The sequence below is a fragment of the Chrysemys picta genome, chromosome 1, assembly GCF_011386835.1.
Source record: "Chrysemys picta bellii isolate R12L10 chromosome 1, ASM1138683v2, whole genome shotgun sequence".
Lineage (NCBI taxonomy): Eukaryota > Metazoa > Chordata > Testudines > Emydidae > Chrysemys > Chrysemys picta.
In genome coordinates this window covers 116725185-116748458 of record NC_088791.1, presented here as the reverse complement: position 1 = coordinate 116748458, position 23274 = coordinate 116725185, and the positions used below count along the sequence as shown (strand labels likewise).

General features: G+C 44.6%; 1 protein-coding gene across 2 annotated transcripts in view; it reads right to left on the bottom strand.

Moving 5' to 3' along the window:
- Window positions 1–23274, bottom strand: part of PIK3C2G (phosphatidylinositol-4-phosphate 3-kinase catalytic subunit type 2 gamma) — a 305535-nt gene that overhangs the window by 130050 nt on the left and 152211 nt on the right. For both annotated transcript variants that reach the window (XM_065567969.1, XM_065567972.1), the window contains exons 19-22: window positions 19474–19654; window positions 12354–12461; window positions 4637–4729; window positions 1341–1470 (exon numbers count right to left, since the gene is read on the bottom strand). In XM_065567969.1, the coding sequence (XP_065424041.1) occupies window positions 1341–1470; window positions 4637–4729; window positions 12354–12461; window positions 19474–19654 (512 nt within the window). The remainder of the gene's footprint in view (window positions 1–1340; window positions 1471–4636; window positions 4730–12353; window positions 12462–19473; window positions 19655–23274) is intronic.

Genomic DNA, 23274 nt, shown 5'->3' with positions numbered 1-23274 from the left:
TATTAATCTGCATCGCACTGTATCATATCACCCCATGGAGAGAATTATACACACATTTCAATTAACCATAAAAGTCTACATGGTATTAGATGATCTAGAAAAAGGAAGATTCGGAGCTTCTCTTCGCCCTGCCTCATAAAACAAGAACAAAGGGCTGTTCAATGAAATTAAAGATAACAAATTAAAAACTGATCAATGGAAATGCTTTTCCACACAATGCACAACTAGATTGTGGAGTTCACTGCCAAATGACATCATGGAGCCCAATAATTTAGCAAGATTCAAAGCATTGGGAGGATAAAGATTGTGAGGTGCTCAGATACTCTGGTCATGGGGGCCACAGAAGTACTTAAAATAGACAGACATCCAGAGTTTATTCTCATGCCCGCCCTGAATCCTTTAAAAAATATCAAATTCAGAGTTAGTGTAACGGAGGGAAACTAATTATAGCATCTTCCTTCTCCAGATATAATATTTTATGGTTACTTTTTGAAGGGGAATCTTTCTGGTTCTGCCTTGTTCATGGAAAGAAAGGATGAAGAGGATCCCTTTCCAGTTCCCATCAACCACCTGCCACGTCCCTGAATCCGCCATGGGTCCTGCAGCCCACCCATTCCCCAAACTTTCTCTGCAGCGTGGCTCAAAAGGCCAAAAATGCTGTATTTTTCATTTCTGTACTGTAGGTAACCTGGTTGCTTCAGCTCTTTATTGTGCTCGAATTATTTTCAGTAAAAAAGTCTATTGCCATCAGTAAATTTCTTTAGCAAGTAACTGGCATCTTTGCTATGGCTTTGTTACAACAACCATAAAAGAAAGGAATAAATAAAGCTTTCATATGAGCCAAGCTTGCCTTAAGCAGTATGAACAGCAAGGGTGGTATTTCAAACAACACTGGGAGGTTTCTGGAACTTTATTAGTCTATAGCCGAAACCTAAATAAGGGCCAGATTTGCAAAGGAGCTCAGCACCCAGTAATTCCCACTGCAACACTTCTGATCAGGTTTTCAGAAGTTCTTATTTGCTGCCTAAATGGGAGGTTTTTTTGAGAGTCCAAGACCAGTTATGGATGCCAAGGCTTTAAATTCAGGCCTGGGTTGCTACAAAACTTCACTAGCTTGGGTTCTATTTCTGCTGAAGGGGGAAAAAAAAAGTTAACCTCCCTAAATCTGCAAAGATGTTTAGGACCCAACTGAGGGTGGTTCTGCGCACTCTTTTCCCTCAAAGGGAAAAAAGAAAAGACACTTTCAAAAAGAAATACTGAAGGGAGGAGTGCTGTTGTATTACTGGTTTACATGAGATATGAATAATGTAATACATGCATCCTTTCTAATCTGTACTGACCTTGGCCTTTTCCTGTAGATAAACACTTATAAATGATCATTTGCATATCAAGTCCCTCCTGAAGCCAAATTCTGTCCATCACACGAATAATCTGCAGAACCAGCATATCCTGACGTAGATCATCTCCCACCTGTGAAAAGGGCATGTGAAATTTGAGTTTCTCCTTGAATCCCAAAGAGAGACACTTTTCTCTCTCTTTTGGATTTTTTCCAGGCCAAAAACCCCAGCTACCTTCATTTTACAGTAAAGCCCTGCAGTTTTGCTCAACGTGTTCATACTATATCAGAAGGAAGAAAGAATGGGATGACTTATACGGACAAGAAGTGTTTTGGCAACCACACTAACGGTACCATATGCCCTTTTGCCTGCTGCAACCTTTCAGTTTATTACTCACATGGAAATTACTGGTCTTTCACATGCAGTCGGGAGCTTGGATCCTTGTTTAGTTAAATTTCAAAATCCATCCAATAGCAGATCCCTTTTCAGGAATGAGAGTACAAGTATTTGGCTTGACACTACACATCACAACTCAGTATTTCTAGCAGGCTACAGGGCAACCTTATTACACGTACAAATGGTTTCCCTGACATGATTCAGAACCAGTTTCAATCAGCATTTTCTTGCTGACTGCTCCCCACATGGAGTCTGTTGAACAACAATCTTAGAGAAATCGGCCTTTGCGTCTTGTAATTAATGAAGGGATTATTTTCTACCGTAGCTGGGTAAATGGCCCATAAAACAAAAGCTCTGCTATTCATCCCCTCCTCCTCAATGTCTAAATTGCATCTGGATTTTACTGGTATTTTCAAGCCTTCATCAGGAAAGTCTTTCATAAATTGTAAGCTTTAGTTACATTACAATGATTTGTTCCTTTATTATGTTCCTTTTACAGAAGCATCCTAGTCTACAGGCATTTAATGAGAGGACATCAATTTCCCCCTATTTTTTTTAAAATCCATTTCCCTTTTTTTAAAGCTAATCTTGATTCCAATTAATTATGCTCAGCAGCCAGACCTGAAGAGAATTTTTCCTGTGTTTCCTCACCACTGTTCGAAACAACAGTTACCATTTTATTTAAGCATTATCTATTACAAATAATGAAGCATATTATGAGCCAAATTATGGTTGCTGCTACATCGGTATGCTGGATAGGAGAAGGTGCAGGGAACTTCATAACACTATTGGCATCACTGCCAGTGTTCATTGCCCCAGAGGTGTACGTTGGGTGGGATGATGAGGCACCTGCCTCTCCTTCCACTTTAAGCCACTGGTTTGTTATGTAAGTAGTGCCAGGTATACAGCCTTTCCAAAGGTGACAAAGGCAGATGAGTGTGCTTACTCCAGTGTGGCCAGAAAAGATATTCCTGTTCCTGGGCCATATGTGCATAAAATGCAAATTTCACCCTGGTGGTGTCTGTAGCATGAAATTTTTAGGCTTCTGTTTTCTGACTAGGGCACTTTCTAATTTCTAAGAACTACCCCTTAACCCTTTGCTTGGAGGCAGCAACCATTTTGTGCTCTTCAGGTTGCTGTGGTCCATACAGAGAGCTCTCTCTCTCTTTCTCTCTCTCTCTCTCTCTCTCACTCTCTCTCACACACACACACCCCGTGCTTTCTCAAGGAGGCTTTCCTATTGTTGTTTCTCTTAATCTGAAACAGAAGTAATTTTAGACTGAAGGCAGATGTTTTTTCTCTTTGTGTATGGAAACATGACAATCCTGGGCTTACTTCCAAATACAACAATGGATTACGCCAGCAATTAATCCATCCCAATACCATTATTAAGGTGGTGTACCTCCTCTATCATTCCACAACATGATTGCCATGGAGTGATGCTCTCCAGCACACCCCTTGTGGCCGCTCATGGTCCTAAAGGTATGTAGCACTTAGCAACCATTCAAGATTCTTTCAATCAATTACCCTGACTAGATTGGTAAAAAACAGGTACTCCCTTTCTCAGGGATGCAACCAAAATTTTCCTAAGATGGGAATCCAGAGCTCTCCCTCCATTGCCCTGAATCCAGTCCCACACCTCGCCTCCACCCCCGAACTCTCCCCTGCCGCTTCCCAATACCCAGTCCTGAGCAGTCTCATGCTGCCTTGGCACCCAGATCCGTGCTCTCCCTCTTGCATCCAGCTCCACAAAAACTCTGCTCGTGCTGCCCCACACCCAGCCCAGTGCTCTTCCCCCCACATTGATCTGCCCCCAGCCCTGAGATCTCCCTCTTGCACCCAGCCCTACTCTGCTTTTCCCTGGGGACTGGGAGGGCCTGGCATTCATGGGTGCCAGAAGGACTGAGAAAGCAAAGGGCCCAAGCAGGCACACAGGGTTTCAAGGCCACTCAAATTTGGCCCAGCCACTCCTCATCATGCCAGCAGGGAAGAGGCTGTGCTGTTATGCTACCCAGCTTTGGTCAGGGACTAAGTGTGTGTGTGGGGGGGGAGCGCGGGGGGCTGGGCATCCTGCCCTCCCCCACTGCCACCCTTAGCCAGCTTCTTCCTCAGCTGTCCCTTTCCCCCCAGTTAGGTCTCAGGTGCAGGGTGTTCAGCAGGCTGCCTTCTCCTGCTAGTGGTGCCCTGCTAGAACATGAGGGAGGAGTGCCAGTCCCTTTCCTAAAACCCAATTGGCTGGGTGAGAAGAGAGCCTCTCTCTTGACTCTTTGCAAGGCTCCTGGCCCCAGACCTTTAAAGACACAGGGACAGGATTTCCTCCCAAGCACCACTTATTCCCAGGACCTGTTCCTCTCTCTATCTCCTGAGTCATTGTATATACATCAGATCTTTCCAAATCTTAAAGGGCCATGCCACATGATGGGAATGGGCTGATCCCTTGGCACCACTACTCCATCACATTGACTCGGACTTGGAGAGCCAGAATTGAGTCCTATATGTTTTGTGCCAAATGCAGTCTTCAGCATGGTAGTATTTTATCTGCTAGACAGGGCTACTGTACAATTAAGTCCTTTCCTTGAACAGTTATTTCTCTGGACTTTGTCCTTAGACCTCAAGAAGGTAAATACACTATGTTATCCTTTACTGTTTAGCCTGAGTTAAAAGCACACCTTGTTTTCCTAGAATGCATTTGATTTTCTACCAATCAAAACCTTGGATGCTTTAATATATTTCCTTAATATACTGTACTTAAAGGTCTAGCCTCAAATAGGATTATGAAAACTGAGCAGCACAGCCAGATCAAACACCTCAGGCTCAAGATCTGAAGCCTTCCCTTTCAATGAGTATTAAATTAACATTTTGCATACAAAATTAACTGGGGGTTATTAGAATGAATAACCTACCTTAAAAATAACGTTGATGTTTCTACTCAGTGTCTCTGTACTGATGAAGGAGATTTTCAATGGAAAAGCATTGGATGTGAAATATGAACATGCCTTTAGAAAAAAAAATGATACACACATAAAATATAGTATACTATAGGCTAAAAGCAGTAGAACATTTCCCTGAGAAGATGTGGTGTCTTGAAGCATTTATCAGCAGCACGGGTAACAAAAATAAATAGTCCTCGATATTAGAGACAGTTGAACTGGTTCAGAAAAGAAGAATCTCTACCGTCATATTCAAACTCCTTAAAGGTTCTGAAATGCTCAGGTAATCTTTTTTCTACGATTATTTTTTATTTTCCCCAGGCCATTTAGTGCTACATTTTGGCTGGCACTGGAAAGACCAAAGTGATGCAAGGCATACCCAATCAAAAGCTGCAATGCAGTTGTGAACACTGCGATCTAAAGATTTTTTTTTGTCTTATTTTGTCAGTGGGTGGCCTGGTCCTGCAATCCTTATGGAGGCAGATCACCCATTAATTTTAATGGGTCTCTAAGCCTGGGTGAGGAGTGCAGCAAATTCCAGTCATCATAATCTACATTATTTGGAGCCTATTTTAAACCCTGACCGTTGGCATCATATAGCGCCTTCCACCTGAAGATCTCAAAAGGCTTTTAAAACCATTAATGAACTAAGCTTTGAAAACCCCTGTGAGTTAGGTGAGTATTATTATCACCACTATAAAAAGAGAAAAACTGAGAAAGACAAAGCAATGGCCTGCTTTTCAGAAATAATAAGCACCCCATAGCTCCCATTGAAATCAGCACTGGGTGTATGCAAGGGTGGAAAATTTGAAGAAAAATTATAATGTAGACAGCTATATATTGTCTTTCATCCAGGGATCTCAAAGTATGTTAGAAACATTACTTAAGCCTCTTTACACGCATGTGAAGTCTGAGAACTATATATTATACTATGTTACAGATGAATACATTTGAGGCACAGATGGTGAAATCCTGACTGCTCTGAAATCAGCAGGAGTTTTTCTTCAATGGGGCAAGGATTTCACTCAGAGTGACTGAAAGACTTTGCCAAAGGTTAATGTACAATAATACACCAGTGGCCGAGCTGGAAAAGGATCCTGGATGCTTGACTCTTAGGCCTGGTCTACACTACGAATTTAGGTCGAATTTAGCAGCGTTAAATCGAATTAAGCCTGGACACGTCCATACGATGAAGCCCTTCTTTAAGACTTAAAGGGCCCTTTAAACCGGTTTCTTTACTCCCCCTCCGACGAGGGAATTAGCGCTAAAATCGCTCTTTGCGAGTCAGATTTGGGGTAGTATGGACGGAATTTGACGTTATTGGCCTCTGGGAGCTATCCCACAGTGCTTTATTGTGTCCGCTCTGGACAGCACTCTCAACTCAGATGCACTGACCAGGTAGACAGGAAAAGCACCACGAACTTTTGAATTTAATTTCCTGTTTGCCCAGCGTGGAGAGCACAGGTGACCACGCAGAGCTCATCAGCACAGGTAACCATGATGGAGTCCCAGGATCGCAAAAGAGCTCCAGCATGGACAGAACGGGAGGTACAGGATCTGCTCGCCATATGGGGAGATGAATTAGTGCTAGCTGAACTCCGTAGCAGTAAACGAAATGGCAAAATATTAGAAAAAGTCTCAAAGGCCATGAAGGACAGAGGCCATAACGGGGACGCACAGCAGTGCCGTGTGAAAATTAAGGAGCTAAGGCAAGCCTACCACAAAGCCAGAGAGGCAAACGGAAGGTCCGGGGCAGAGCCGCAAACATGCCGCTTCTACGCGGAGCTGCATGCCATGCTAGGGGGTGCAGCCACCACTACCCCAACCGTGTGCTTTGACTCCATCAATGGAGAATCACGCAACAGGGAAGCGGGTTCGGGGTACGAGGAAGATGATGATGAAGACATTGAAGATAGCTTACAGCAAGGAAGCAGAGAAACTGGTTTCCCCAACAGCCAGGATATGTTTATCACCCTGGACCTGGAACCAGTAACCCCTGAACTCACCCAAGGCATGCTCCCAGACCCTGAGGGCACACAAGGGACCTCTGGTGAGTGTACCTTTGTAAATATTACACATTGTTTAAAAGCAAGCGTGTTTAATGATTAATTTGCCCTGGCAATCGTGTCTAGTACAGCTACTGGAAAAGTCTGTTAATGTGTATGGGGATGGAGCGGAAATCCTCCAGGGACATCTCCAGAAAGCTCTCCTTCATGTACTCCCAAAGCCTTTGCAAAAGGTTTCTGAGGAGAGCTGCCTTATCCCATCCGCCATGGTAGGACACTTTACCACGCCAGGCCAGTAGCACGTAGTCTGGAATCATTGCATAACAAAGCATGGCAGCGTATGGTCCCGGTGTTTGCTGGCATGCAGACAACATCCATTCCTTATTGCTCTTTGTTATCCTCGGGAGAGTGATATCATTCACGGTCACCTGGTTGAAATGGGGTGATTTTATTAAGGGGACATTCAGAGGTGCCCGTTCCTGCTCGGCTGAACAGAAATGTTCCCCACTGTTAGCCACGCGGTAGGGGGGAGGGGTGAAGTGATCATCCCAGAGAATTGGGTATGTGTGTGTGTGGGGGGGGGGGGTAGTTGGGTTTGTGCTGCATGTTAACCCAGAAACCGTAGCCCCTCCTTTTACATTGCAAACTCATTTTAAATGGCCAACCCAACGGGTGCTTGGTATGGGAAATGAGGGCGCTACTGTTTGAAACCATTCCCACATGTTAAGAAGGTTAAAAAAGCCAAAAGACTGTGGCTTACCATGGCTGCCTGCAAGCTGAAATCTGTTGCCTGGCACTGCGTGAGTGATCTCTCACACCAAACCGGCAGGCCCTCACTATGAGAGGAAAAATGCGACCTTGTAACGAAAGCACATGTGCTGTGTAATGTGAACGGAAAAATTTAACGTGAAAGAGTGTACCCATTGTTCTCTAAAATGTGTCTTTTTTAACCACCTCTCCCTTCTCCTCCACCAGCTGCAAATGTTTCTCCTTCACAGAGGCTAGTGAAGATTAGAAGGAGAAAACAGCAGACTCGGGATGATATGTTCTCGGAGCTCCAGATGTCCTCCCACGCTGACAGAGCACAGCAGAATGCGCGGAGGCAGTCAATGTCAGAGTGCAAAAAAGCACAATATGAACGAGAGGAGAGGTGCCGGGCTGAATCGCGGGCTGAAGAGAGCAAGTGGCGGGCTGAAGAGGATAGGTGGCGTCAGCTTCCTGACAGAAGGCAAGAGTCGATGCTCTGGCTGCTGGAGCATCAAACTGATATGCTCCAGCATATGGTTGAGCTGCAGGAAAGGCAGCAGGAGCAGAGACCGCCGCTACAGCCCCTGTGTAACCAACAGCCCTCCTCCCCAAGTTCCATAGCCTCCTCACCCAGACGCCCAAGAACGCAGTGGGGGGGCCTCTGGCCACCCAGTCACTCCACCCCAGATGATTGCCCAAGAATCAGAAGGCTGGCCTTCAATAAGTGTTAAAGTTTTAAAGTTTTAAACTGCAGTGTGTCCTTTTCCTTCCCTCCTCCCCCACCCCTCGCGGGCTACCTTGGCAGTTATCCCCCTACTTGTGTGATGAATTAATAAAGAATGCATGAATGTGAAGTAACAATGACTTTATTGCCTCTGCAAGTGGTGCTCGAAGGGGGGAGGGGAGGGTGGTTAGTTTACAGGGAAGTAGAGTGAACCAGGGGGGGAGGGCGGAGGGTTCATCAAGGAGAAACAAACAGAAGTTTCACACCGTAGCCTGGCCAGTCACAAAACTTGTTTTTCAAAGCTTCTCTGATGTGCACCGTGCCCTGCTGTACTCTTCTAACCGCCCTGGTGTCTGGTTGCGCGTAATCAGCGGCCAGGCGATTTGCCTCAACCTCCCACCCTGCCATAAATGTCTCCCCCTTACTCTCACAGATATTGTGGAGCGCACAGCAAGCAGCAATAACAATTGGAATATTGGCTTCGCTGAGGTCTATCCGAGTCAGTAAACTGCGCCAGTGCGCTTTTAAACGTCCAAAGGCACATTCCACCACCATTCGGCACTTGCTCAGCCTGTAGTTGAACAGGTCCTGACTACTGTCCAGGCTGCCTGTGTACAGCTTCATGAGCCATGGCATTAAGGGGTAGGCTGGGTCTCCAAGGATAACGATAGGCATTTCAACATCCCCAACGGTTATTTTCTGGTCCAGGAAGAAAGTCCCTTCCTCTAGCTTTTGAAACAGACCAGAGTTCCTGAAGACGCAAGCATCATGTACCTTTCCCGGCCATCCCACGTTGATGTTAGTGAAATGTCCCTTGTGATCCACCAGGGCTTGCAGCAGCATTGAAAAGTACCCCTTGCGGTTTATGTACTCGGTGGCTTGGTGCTCCGGTGACAAGATAGGGATATGGGTTCCGTCTATCGCCCCACCACAGTTTGGGAATCCCATTGCAGCAAAGCCATCCACTATGACCTGCACGTTTCCCAGAGTCACTACCCTTGATATCAGCAGGTCTTTGATTGCGTTGGCTACTTGGATCACAGCAGCCCCCACAGTAGATTTGCCCACTCCAAATTGATTCCTGACTGACCGGTAGCTGTCTGGCGTTGCAAGCTTCCACAGGGCTATCGCCACTTGCTTCTCAACTGTGAGGGCTGCTCTCATCCTGGTATTCTGGCGCTTCAGGGCAGGGGAAAGCAAGTCACAAAGTTCCAAGAAAGTGCCCTTAAGCATGCAAAAGTTTCGCAGCCACTGGGAATCGTCCCACACCTGCAACACGATGCGGTCCCACCAGTCTGTGCTTGTTTCCCGGGCCCAGAATCTGCATTCCACGGCATGAACCTGCCCCAGTAACACCATGATTTGCACATTGCTGGGGCCTGTACTTTGTGAGAGGTCTATGTCCATGTCAATTTCCTCATCACTCTCGTCGCCGCGCTGCAATCGCCTCCTCGCCTGGTTTTGCTTTGGCATGTTCTGGGTCTGCATATACTCCAGGACAATGCACATGGTGTTCATAGTGCTCATAATTGCCGCGGTGATCTGAGCAGGCTCCATGATCCCAGTGCTATGGCGTCTGGGCTGAAAAAAGGCGCAAAACTATTGTCTGACGGAGGGAGAGAGGGGTGAGTGATGACATGGCTTACAGGTACAGGGAATTAAAATCAACAAAGGTGGCTGTGCATCAGGGAGAAACACAAACAATTGTCACACAGAATGGCCCCCCCCAAAGATTGAACTCAAAACCCTGGGTTAGCAGGCCGTTGATTTCACGGAGGGAGGGGGAAGCAAATGAATACAGAACAAATCTGGTCCATCTATTTTTTAGATCTTAAGCTGGCAGCAGATGGTGCAGCATGACTGATAGCTATCGGCATCTTCTGGGTGCTTGGCAGAAGATGCTGTACTATGAGTGCTAGCCATCATCGTCAAGACAGTTCAATAGGACTGCCGGCAGGACTGAGTCTCTAGGAGACAAAACATGTCTGCCCAGGTGCCTCTGATCGAACTCACTGAGGAATACGACGACGATGGATACCAGTCGTAATACACCGTCTACTGCCAAAAGGCAAGGAGTTGCTGCTGTGTAGCAATGCAGTACCACGTCTGCCGGCACCCAGATGACATATGGTGACGGTGAGCTGAGCTGAGCTGAGCGGGCTCCATGCTTGCCGTGGTATGTTGTCTGCACAGGTAACCCAGGTAAAAAGGCGCAAATCGATTGTCTGCCGTTGCTCTGACGGAGGGGGAGGGGCCTGATGACATGTACCCAGAACCCCCCGCAACACTGTTTTTGCATCATCAGGCATTGGGATCTCAACCCAGAATTCCATTGGGCGGCGGAGACTGCAGGAACTGTGGGATAGCTACTCACAGTGCAACGCTCCGGAAGTCGACACTAGCCTCGGTACTGTGGATGCGGTCCGCCGACTTAATGCACTTAGAGCATTTTATGTGGGGACACACACAATCGACCGTATAAAAACGATTTCTATAAAACTGGCTTCTATAAATTCGACCTAATTTCGTAGTGTAGCCATACCCTTAGTTTAACCAGTAGACAATGCTGAAATGAATGATGGTTTGATTATTAGGAGTATTCTAAAAATGTTAGAGTTCATGAAATATAACATGCATTTCAGTCTGGTGGCTGCAGACAAAGAACAATTGATATAATGGTATCAATAGCTCAATTGGATAGTTAGAGACCTCCCCAATAGTCAGGAGCAGCGCCAGGGTTTTCGGCGCCCTAGGCGGGAGTCCTTCCATGCTCCCCGTCGTCATCGGCAATTCTGCGGCGGGGGGGTCCTTCTGTGCTCCCGGTCTTCGGGGCACTTCGGCGGCGGGTCCCGGAGCGAGTGAAGGACCCGCCGCAGAATTGCCGCCGAAGACCCGGAGCGCGGAAGGATCCCCCGCCGCCGAATTGCAGCTCTCCCCAAATCCTGGTGCCCTAGTCAACCGCCTAGGTCGCCTAAATGGAAGTGCCGGCCCTGCCAATAGTAATTATTCCCAGAAAGTCTGAAAGCAGTGAGAAACAGTTAGCTTGAAAATTCTTCTGATTTATGTCATCCACAACTGGCCCAGACCAGCAGGGTGCTAAGAAGCTTCAGTGCTCATTGACATCAAGTCTGAAGAGCAATTATTGGGAGAGCCACAGGTCAAAGAAGGCTGAAGGGCTCAACTCCTCACAAGATCAGGTCCATTGTGGGTTATAGGCCACAGAGCAAAATTATAGAGCAGTGCTGTAATTATAAAGCTATAACTTAAAAAGCCCCTCAGACCTGTACATATTATATTTTCCTTGTGGCTGGTTACTTCTTCCCCCAACAACACTGAATCCTCTGGTGTGACATTTGTATGTCATAAATCATGAATGACACAGTCCTGGCAGTCTGGTCAGTGAAGTCAAACATATGAAACAATACACAAGTTTCCTCCATTCAGCAGTCGTTTTTAATAAGCATAACTTGCACAGGTAAGAACAAGTGGCTGAGTCTGCAAACATTTACCATGCAAAATCTCACAGGTTCAATGGGAGGAGGGCCAGTGCTACAGCTAAGCACTCCTCATCTCTGAAAGCTGTCAGGCCCCAGGGAGGAAAAGCTGCCAGCAAGAATCTGCACTGATGTGGCAGCAACCAGTTGCTGCGTCAGGGGCCACTGTTAAAGAGGCAGATACCTCCTTCCCCTCAAAAGCTGCTTTGAGGAAAGCCGGGCTGGAACCATGCTAGTCACAATTTCGAGTCTCCGTTGCAATGCTGCTGTTGTAAGGGGAGAGAGAGAGACGCTTAAATTGGCAAATACCACCTCTCCCCCTAGCTGCGGTGAAGGCATCCATAAAAATATAAAAAAAGAACAGGAGTACTTGTGGCACCTTAGAGACTAACAAATTTATTAGAGCATAAGCTTTCGTGGACTACAGCATCCGAAGAAGTGGGCTGTAGTCCACGAAAGCTTATGCTCTAATAAATTTGTTAGTCTCTAAGGTGCCACAAGTACTCCTGTTCTTTTTGCGGATACAGACTAACACGGCTGCTACTCTGAAACCTATAAAAATATCAGTCCTGTGAATGGCTGCCTATGTTATGCCAATACTTAAAGGGGATACTCATAAGTAAAGATTTGCAGGATCATGACCTAGTTCATGCAACAGTTCATTCCCTAGTACTTATTACACTGAAAATAAAATAATCTATAGCGTAAAATGGACTTACATCTGCATCTATGCCTTGTACAACAAGTGCAGGATTCAGGGGAAGCCGGCAAACATTTACCTCCTGGAAGAACTGCTTAAGTTTGTTGATTTCCACCTTTAGCACCTCCTGTGAAACATCAATCATTATGACAACTTGAAACAACATCACAGCAGTTTTTTAATTGCCAACTCTCTTGCTATATTTTAATAAGATAGTGAATCAAATTTCTGGTCTTAGTAATATCAATGTAACCTCATAAGAGTTAATGGGATTGCACCAGTGTGCAGTAACTGAAACTAAGAATTGTGATTGTGGTCTGCATCTGTGCCCTTGTTGCCTATAGTATCCTCCTCAGGGGCTTTTTAGCTAAGCACCTCTTGTTCTGAATAGCATTTTTTCTTATGACATTTTTCTCTAACCAAGTTCACAACGGGTGGTTTCTTGCTTCAGGACTGTTGCCTTGCCTCCCTTTTCTAAGTGTAGGTATGCCAATTACAAGGTTTGGGTTTTTCTGGCTTTACAGCCTCTAGATCAGTCTCTGAGGTCTGAATGATGTACCAAAAAGGTGTCATACACATCTACTGCTGTCTTCTTACAATGGATTGCACAATCTTTCACTCTGCCAAATCACGGTGTCTTTTTACTTCAAAGTTTGTTTAAGTGTAGCATTCTGGTTTTGTTTTGGTGTTGGTTTGGGTTTTTGGTTTTGTTTGTTTGTTTTAGGTTTTGTTTTTGTTCTGTTTTGTTTTTTTCCTTGGCAGGACTTGGCTAAGACAGATACAGAGGCAGCAGTGGTAGTGACCCAAGCACTGGAAGACACAATGAAGATGGCCAGAGATGTGGAAGCTACGGGATGTACATGGATCCTGGAGCGGGGTACCTGAAAAGTGCTTTATTTGTATGAAATGCCGCCTGATAGAGTTGATGGAAGAGAAGATCCGAGGCTTAGAGATGCAGGTGAAAACTATGGTTGAGCAAATGATGAAACAAAGGAGGCTGAAGGGAAAATCCAAGATTCGCAGATTCAAGCTGGACTGAAAAACTCGGTGGGGAGACTACTGGGTGAGGAACGTGGCCAGTGGAAGCATGTGACTACAAGAACCAAGCAGAGGAAAAGATTGTCTAGTTAAGGGGAACAGGTTTGCGGAGTTGGAAAATGAAGAAGGGGCAGAGTCAGGCTGTAACTGAAGGAGGGAGAACAAGGAAGAAGAGAAGAGCAGCTAGTCCTACAAGTCCTACAGGAAAAGGGAAAGAGCCAATGGAGATACCCAGACTTCAGAGCCCCAAGAGGATACAGGAAGACTCGTAGAAGATTGCAAGGGAAAATAAAAGACAAGAGGACTCTCAGCCAGAAAGAACAGGAGGAAGACCGGAGAATCGCACCATCACCAGGAAAAGGCAGGTCTATGTGATTGGCGACTCCCTGCTAAGAAAAACAGACAGGTCTGTCATCAGAGCTGATCCAGAGAACAGAAGGGTGTGTGTGCTGTCTGCCAGGAGCTAAGATACAGGATGTGGACCTGAGTATGAAGAGGATACTAATGGGAGCAGGAAAGAATCTACTGATTGTCCTTTATGTGGGGACAAATGATCCTGTTAGATTCTCCCTGGAACATATCAAGGGAGACTATGCCAGGCTGGGGAATATGCTTAAGGAAATGAAGGCTCAGGTGATCTTCAGTGGGATTCTGCCTGTTCCTAGAGGAGGAGAAGATTATGATGATCATCAGATGGCTCAGGCAGTGGTGCTATAAGGAGGACTTTGGGATGTCTGACCACTGAGAGGCATTCAAGGACAGAGGACTGTTCTCATGGGATGGACTCCACCTGAGTAGGGAGGGAAATAGACTTCTGGGATGGAGATTAAAGCTCTTTTAATCGATTGTGCCAAAGTAGGAATTCAGGGGAGATGGTTTGGAAATGCGCATGTAATCTCCATGCCTGATTCTAACATTGAAAGGAAGGAAAATCAAGTAAGAAAGGAAACAGCAATGGAGAATGGACATTAAGAGGAAGGGTAGTGCTGATACCAGTCATATAGGTGACACTGGCAGTAGAATGACTATACTCAATTGGGCAAGGAATGTCGGTGAAGCCAAGCAGCAACAATTAAGATGTTTCTACACCAATGTAAGGAACCTGGGTAACAAAATGGAGGAACTAGCACTACTGGTGTAGGAAGTGAAACCAGATATTATGGGGCTAACAGAAACATGGTGGAATAGTAGTCATGACTGGAGTACAGGTATTAAAGGGTATGTGCTGTTTAGGAAAGACTGTCGGAAGACAGGATACTGGGCTAGATGGACCTTTGGTCTGACCCAGTAGAGCAATTCTTATGTTCTTATGACAGAAAAAGCCAAGATAGTAGAGTAGCATTGTATATTAATAATGAGGTAGACTGTAAAGAAATTAGAAGTGATGGAATGAATAAGACAGGATCTGTTTGGGCCAAAATCACTTTGGGGAAGAAAGCTACTAGTGGTTCCCTGGGATAGTGCTTGGGGTGTGCCAGGATCCGATTTGGATATGAAAAGAGACCTCTAATGTTTTTAATGAAATAAATACTACTGGGAATTGTGTGATTATAGGACACTTTAACTTTTCACATATAGATTGGAGGACAAGTGCTACTACTCATAGTAGGGCCCAGATTTTCCTGAATGTGATAGCTTACAGATTTCTTCCCCAAATAGTTGCTGAACCAAAAGGAGGTGATGCCATTTTAGATTTGGTACTGGTGAGTAGTGAGGACCTCATAGAAGAACTGGTTGTAGGGGACTACTTTGGTTCGAGTGATCATGAGCTAATTCAGTTTAAACTAAATGGAATGATAAACAAAAAATAGATCTGCAACTTGGATCCTTGATTTAAAAAGGGCTAACTTTAAAAATTAAGGCAATTAGTTAGGGAAGTGGACCGGATCTGAATGTGGAGGAGGCTTGGAATTACTTTAAGTAAAAGTTGCCGAAGCTGTCGGAAGCCTGCATCCCAAGCAAGGGGAAACAATTCTTAGGGAAGGGTTGCAGACAAAGCTGGATGAGCAAGCATCTCAAACAGGTGATTAAGAGAAAGCAGAAAGCCTACAAGGAATGGAAGATGTGGTGGATGAGCAAGGAAAGCTACCTCTTGGAGGTCAGAAAGTGTAGGGATAAAGTGAGAACTGCCAAAAGCCAAGCACAGTTGGACCTTGCAAAGGGAATTAAAACCAATAGTAAAAGGTTCTATAACTATATAAATAAGAAAACAAGGAAAGAAGAAGTGGGACCACTAAGCACTGAGGATGGGGTGGAGATTAAAGATTAACTAGGCATGGCCCAAAACCTAAACAAATACTTTGCCTCAGTTTTTAATGAGGCTAGTGAAGAGTTTAGGGGTTGTGGCAGGGTGGCTCATGGCAATGAGAATACAGAGGTAGAAATTACCACAACCAAGGTGGAAGTCAAATTCAAACAGTTTAATCAGACTACATCGGGGGGCCTGGAAAATATCCATCCCAGCATATTAAAGGAACTGGCACATGAAATTTCAAGTCCAATAGCAAGGATTTTTAATGGATTTGTATACTTGGGGGTCATATCCTATGACTGGAGAATTGCTAATATAGTTCCTATTTTTAAGAAAAGGAAAAAAAATTGATCTGGGAAACTACAGGCTTGCTAGTTTGACCTCAATAGTATGCAAGCTCTTGGAACAAATTTTGAAAGAGAAAGTAGTTAAGGACATAGAGGTAAACATGAATTGGGATAAAATACAAAATGGTTTGACAAAAGAAAGATTGTGCTAGACCAACCTGACCTCCTCCTTTGAGAAGATAACTGATTTTTTTAGACAAAGGAAATGCAGTAGATCTAATCTACCTGGATTTCAGTAAGGCATTTGCTACAGTTCCACATGGGAAATTATTAGTTAAATTGGAGAAGATGGGGATTAATATGAGAATTGAAAGGTGTATAAGGAACTGGTTAAAGCGGAGACAATAATGGGTCACACTGAAAGGTGAACGGACATGCTGGAAGCTAGTTACTAGTCGAGTTCCTCAGGGACTGGTCTTGGGACCAATCTTATTTAACATTTTTATTAATGACCTTGGCACAAAAAGTGGGAGTGTGCTAATAAAATTGCAGATGACACAAAGTTGTGAGGTATTGCCAATATAGAGGAGAACTGGATTATCAGACAAGAAGATCTGGATGATCTCATAAACTGGAGTAATAGAAATGGGACGAAATTTAATAGTGCAAGGTCATGCTTTTAGGGACTAACAACAATAATTTTTGCTATAAGATGGGGAAGTATCAGTTGGAAGTGACAGAGGAAGAGAAAGACCTGGGTGTATTGGTTGATCACAGGATGACAATGTGATACGGCTGTGAAAAAGGCTAATGCAGTCCTAGGATGCATGAGGCGAGGTATTTCCAGTACAGATAGGGAAATGTTAGTACCATTATTCAAAGCACTGATGAGACCTCATCTGGAATATTGTGTGCAGTTCTGATCTTCCAAGTTGAAGAAAGATGAAACAGGTGCAGAGAAGGGTTACTAGGATGATCCGAGCAATTGAATACCAATCTTATGAGAGGAGACTCAAAGAGGTTGGCTTGTTTAGCATAACCAAAAGAAGGCTGAGGGGAGATATGATTGCTCTCTATAAATACATCAGAGGGATAAATACCAAGGAGGGAGAGGAGTTATTGAAGTTAAGTGCCAATGTGGACACAAGAACAAATGGATATAAACTTGCCCATCAACAAGTTTAGGCTTGAAATTAGGCAAGGTATCTAACCATTAGAGGAGTGAAGTTATGGAGCAGCCTTCCAAGGGGAGCAGTGGGGGCAAAAACTGGCTTCAAGACTGATCTTGATAAATGTATGGAGGGGGTGGTATGATGAGAGTGCCTACAATGGCATGTAACTGATCTGCAACTGCTAGCTGCAAATATCTCCAACAGACGGTGATGGGACACTAGATGGGGAGGGCTCTGAGTTACAACAGAGAATTCTTTCCCAGATGTCTGGCTGCTGAGTCTTGCCCACAAGCTCAGGGTCTAACTGATCACCATATCTGGGATTGGGAAGGAATTTTCCTCCAGGTCAGATTAGCAGAGACCCTGGGATTCTTTTTTTTTTTTTTTCTTTTTTGCCTTCCCGCAGCACAGGGCATGGGTCACTTGCAGGTTTAAATTGGTGTAAATGGTGGATTCTCTGTAGCTTGAAGTCTTTAAACCATGATTTGAGGACTTCAGTAACTCAGCCAGAGGTTAGGGGTTTATTACAGGAGTGGGTGGGTGAAGTTCTGTGGCCTGCACTGTGCAGGAGCTCAGACTAGATGATGATCATGGTCCCTTCTGACCTTAAAATCTATGAGTCTACGTTTTCTGTCTCTCTTTTAGAAATCCTTGAGTCCTTAGTCCAGACTCTGACAACATGCAGTGGTAGGTCTTAACTTTATTTGGCTCTCTGGTCTGTCTGGTTGAGATCTCAGCAAGAAAGAATTTAGACATCAGCTAAGTAACAATAATGGTTACTTCAGTAACCAAGTGGGCTAAACTTAGAATGTGCCTAGCTACATGCAAACTACATATGTTGGACAAGACGCCCTTTGGAACAGGGAATACATCTTCTATCTATTGCTGGGTGCGATGTGGGAGGTTTACAGTGCCTCCTTCGAGATGTTAAATACCCTCCGCTCCCATTGGCTTTGTTGAGAATTGAGGATGCTCAGCATCTCAAAGGAAGCACTTAGCTTCTCCCAGAGATCTAACATTAAACTTTTAAAGAGACACTAAATACTAGAGCAGCGTTTCTCAAACTGGGATCTGCGGACCCCTGGGGGGCCCCAAGGGGGTCCGTGGGCCCCACTGATCAATTCCTCCCCCTCCCTCCCTCCACCTCCTCCATGCCTCCAGTGCCTCCTGCATGATAGAAGTCTGGCGGCGCAGTGGGGCTAAGGCAGGCTTCCTACCTGCCCTGGCTCCGCGCTGGTCCCAGAAGCGGCCGATATGTCCCTGAGGCTCTGGCGGGGCAGGGGGTCTCTGCGTGCTGCCCCTATCATGAGCGCCAACTCTGCAACTCCCATTGGCCAGAAACTGCAGCCAATGGGAGCTGCAGGGGCAGTGCCTGAGGGCAGGGGCAGTGCACAGAGACCCCCTGGCCCCCTCCGTCTCTTTTGGGGGCAGCCTGAGGTAAGCGCCACCCAGTCGGAGCCCTCACCCACTCCCACACCTCTACCCTCTACCCCAGCTCAGAGTCCGCACCCAAACTCCCTCCCAGAGTCTGCACCCCCTCCTGAACCCCAACCCCATGCCTCAGCCTGGTGAAAGTGAGTGAGGGTGGGGAAGAGCGAGCGACAGAGGGAGGGTGGATGGAGTGAGCAGGGGGCATGGCCTTGGAGAAGGGGCAGGGCAAGGGCTGAGTGGGGAGGCTTGGGAGGGTCCCCAAAATGTTTTAAATCAAATGAGGGTCCTCATGTTGCTAAAGTTTGAGAACCGCTGCACTAGAGTCTTGAGATCTCCCTGCTATAAGCAAACTAAGTTCAAAAGACAAATATTTTCAGAGGAGGTTTGGGCTTTACCTTGGTTAATAGATTGATGGGCGTTGGAGACATCATTCTTGGCCATCTTTAGTGATGTGGCTCAAAAGGTTATGGATATTTTTATATGAATATGGGCCAAAGACAGTAACTGTGGCTCAGGGATTACAGCTCATTAAAAACAGTTTACAGTTGTGGCTGTTAAAATGTTTACAAATGCCTTTACAAATACTTAACATTATTATAGGATTCTTGGTGACCACTATGCTAAGTATATAGACTACCACAAATACTGAGGTGTTTATGTGCTTTGCCAAGGCAAACTGGAAGATTGGAATGGTACCCATTCTTATATAATTAAGAAGTTTAGCCTTGGGATTTATGCACACACTAATTAGAAGGCAGAGTTTACATTCCTCCCACAAAAGGAAACAAACCAATAAATCTGTACGAGTGCAGAATAGCACAAACTTTGGGGGACTTTTTGTTCAAAATATGGAGCTATTTAGTATAACAAAAGGCAATTTAGGAGAGAGATGCTATCGCTTCAAAATGAAAAGTTATTCGTACAAAACTTAGAGAAGGAAAAAAAAAATTCTCAACAAACCTGTTTTTTGGGGTCGCTGGCAGCCTTCACTTTTTCAGCAACATCTCCCAGAATTTTGATAAGTTTCCTCTCCTTAGAAAACTCATCATTTAAGGTTTTTCCTGCGCAGAATTGGACAGCAGCTAGTAGTTTCTGATACCAGCTTTTGAAATGAGCTTCATTCTGTGCATCCTTTAACAGCCTGAAGGGAGGATGGAGAAAAAAGTTTTGTACCTAAAACTAATTTTTTTTTATACCACCTCTAACAAGAACAATGACGTACTCCAGACTAATCTGTATTTGGTGGCTTTGGGCAGTTTAACAGGAGAGAATGAAAAAAATGTTGTTTATTTGTTGGCAGTAGTCAAGTTCCATCTGATAACTAATGAGATTCCAAGAGTGTAAAATCGATAGGAACCTATTTCTTATTGCCATCCACAGAGCAGTTCCTGACTTGCTTCTTATTTCTAAAAGAAACAGTTGTCAGAGGAATGTATTTTCTACTTTCTTTTGTCCAGTTTTATACATATATCGGGGTAGCGGTGTAACGTGACCCGATATAACACGAATTCGGATATAACGCGGTAAAGCAGTGCTCCGGGAGGGAGGGGGGGGCTGCACACTCTGGTGGATCAAAGCAAGTTCAATATAACACAGTTTCACCTATAATGCGGTACGATTTTTTGGCTCCAGAGGACAGCGTTATATCGAGATAGAGGTATATATACAAAATACCCACCCTGGCAACTGCACACACAGACCTTGCATACAGTGGATACATTTTAAAAGTTCATATTGGTCTTACAGGTGCTATAGTTTCAGCTGTATTCACCATTTTTAAGTGCAGGAATATTCCTGAAATCCATAAACCTCTAAACTCCTAGTTAACTTTTTATGTGCATCCACTGCATCCATCTCTTCTTTGTCAGAGGTGGATCCGGACTAAAAACCCAGTTCTGATTCTGATGAACTTTGGGGAAGTTTTATGGCTTGAGACATTGTCAACATGTATTGACTAGGGGGTACGGTAAAGGAAAAAGTATATTAATCTTTTGAGCCTCATCCAATTTTCTCCACATAGGGAAAAAATATGCTTTTTTCAATTCAAATTAACTCTATTGGAAACCCTCCCGCCCCCGCACCTTTAACTTCCAAGTAGACACAGTTCAACACCTTTAAGATCATTTGAGCTGATCTTGGTGTATACTAGTTTGACTGAAAAAAAGTCATCTTTTTGTTGGTCTGCGTAGATATAGGGCTAATTTGTCATCAGCTTTCTGCCCATCTCCTGATTCGTTCTTCTCCCCTTCCATAAGCAGCATTAGACCACTCCCAGTCTCATGATCCTCCCACAACCCGACCCCCCAAAAACCTCACTCTGCCAGTAACCCTGCCTGATCCCCAAACTAGCTTCCCCAGCTGACCTGGCCACTGAACCCTAAGAACAGCTTTATTTATCTGAGGTTATCCACCTGAAACCTATCCAGTTTTTTAAGGGTTAAAGGAAACAACATGCATACACATATTAATATGACACACATTAGCAGAGAAAAGATTTTACTGCACAGATGTCAGAACATGAGTTGGGGCTCCCCTACGCCCCTTAGCTCTGCCCCTTTTTGTCAATGCATTACAATAAAGCTACCACAGCCAAGCATTTATATATTTTGTGCCTGAAATCTCTGTTCTGATTTAATTGAATAAAAGTAGAGTGTAAGGATTTTACATATTTTTCCCTGCTGACTTTTTGTTCTCTTTGTTGTCTTTTATGAAGACAATTGCTCCCCTGGAGCTTCCTCTGCCACCCAGACAAAGTGACAATTCAATACAGAATAATATCACCTGCTGGTTTCTGACAAACTTTCCCAATAGCATAAAGCATCTGAATTTTTACAGGTTTGTAAGCACTGCAAACACTGAAAGTACCTGTAGTGTTCTGCTAGTAATGCCTAGACATGTAAGAGAGGAGATACAAGTAAGTTAGTTTGTCATCTTCTCTCCCCCCTAGGAGTTGGAAATGACACTTCTTACTATAGTCTATTGCAAACAAATAATTATATTCTGGGCTGAACGAGAATATGAATTGTCAGTGCACTGTCTTGTGGGAGATAAATTCCAGCATACAGACAGACTCCACACTCTTAGTGGCAGAGCTTCTGTTGCCATCCTCACTCACTCTAATAGCTAAACACATCACTTCTAGCTTACCTAACTCACAGGAGGTGAAATTCACCCTTTCCACAAAGCCAGAGTAAATAGCTTTTGTGTGAGTAACAATACAGGGCTGAAGCAGGGTACTATTTACTCCTGCAGGTATGCTCTTTGGGGCTGCTGTTCCTACCTAGGATCCTGCCCCCCTGCATGCAGTTCACCCCCCAAATCTGTGTAATCACAAGGGGCTGTTCCTACCCGCTCTGCACTAGCCTATTCAGAGTGAGTATAGAGCCCTCGTCACACGATGTGCAAAGGTCTCTCTGCATGACTGCACTGCCAGGGCCACGAATGTACCACGGGGTAAAGGGACTGTGTAAATCTTCTATCATCCCTCTGCAACAGGGTGAGTTTCAACCATATTTCTCGGATGTTGTTCATTATCTTCCATGACATTTTCTTAAAAACAAAATGTGTTCCATCCACTGTGTGGGGGTAATCACTTGATGTGATGGAAGTACAGACACAACACCATGGTTAAAGTGTTCCACAAAAAGACCATGCCACTTTGGCTCTCAGAATTGAATGTTTAAATCTGTAGAAGTACCGTTCTCATTTCCTGTAGCAACAGAAAATGATCTCAGCTCAGAGATGACTTGAATATATATCCATTACATACAAAAAAGTTGTGAAGAGAATGTCAACGTTGCAAAGTCAAACACTCAAAAGTTAGGAAATGCCAGAATTAAGGATGCCTGTTCAACCTTTAATTTTGGCTCCCTCATGCATATGCATTCTGATACAGTTTTTAATTACATCATTACATACTATTTTCCCCGCACAGAACAATTTCTGTCAGGAACTGTGGGCTTTAGTTCCCTCAACTCAGCCTGGGGCTAGCCGGCTCAGCCCTCAGCCTGATTAATGAGGCCAGCTGGGTGGCTGCAGAATCACTTGACTGACTGGCCCGCAAGATTGGATACAAGGAGCCAACAGATCTGCATTTCAGCTCAGGCCCCTGACACTTGCTTCATTCAGTGCACAGGAGAATAAGTGCTCGTTCACTGATTCTCATGCAATATTTTGTTTTTTCCTCATTGTTCAAAGGCCTTATTTACTGCACACTATTCAAATCCTGCTCTGTAAAACAGAACTATTAATTTCCACAGAGGTTTTTCTCTGGTGCTCATCACTATAGTATGTAAGTGCTTCACAAACATTAATTAATTTATCTTCCAAAATGCCTGTGAGGTAAGGTGGTATTATTATTCCCATTTTACCAACTGGGAACAGAGGCTGAGAGGCATTAATTTCCGAAGTGTCTGATAATTTTGAATGTCCTATTTGAGATGCCTAAGGCCTGATTTTTCAGAGAAATTAGCATTTTATAGCACTTTATTTGTTCAGCGCACAGCTCCCATTGACTTCAATTGCAATTATGAATGCTCAACACTTTTGCAAATCTCAAGTCAGGTGTCTCGAGTCAGGCACCCAGAAAATGAGAAACACAACTACTAAATGTGTTTGGTTTCAGTAACTTGCCCAGCATTCCATAGGAACTCCAGGGCAGAGGTAGGGATAGAAGCCAGTTCTCCAGTGTAACATTCAACTGCCTTATCCATGAGACTGTCATCTCTCTTTTTGCAGTCTCCTGCCCCAGTACCTCAACTA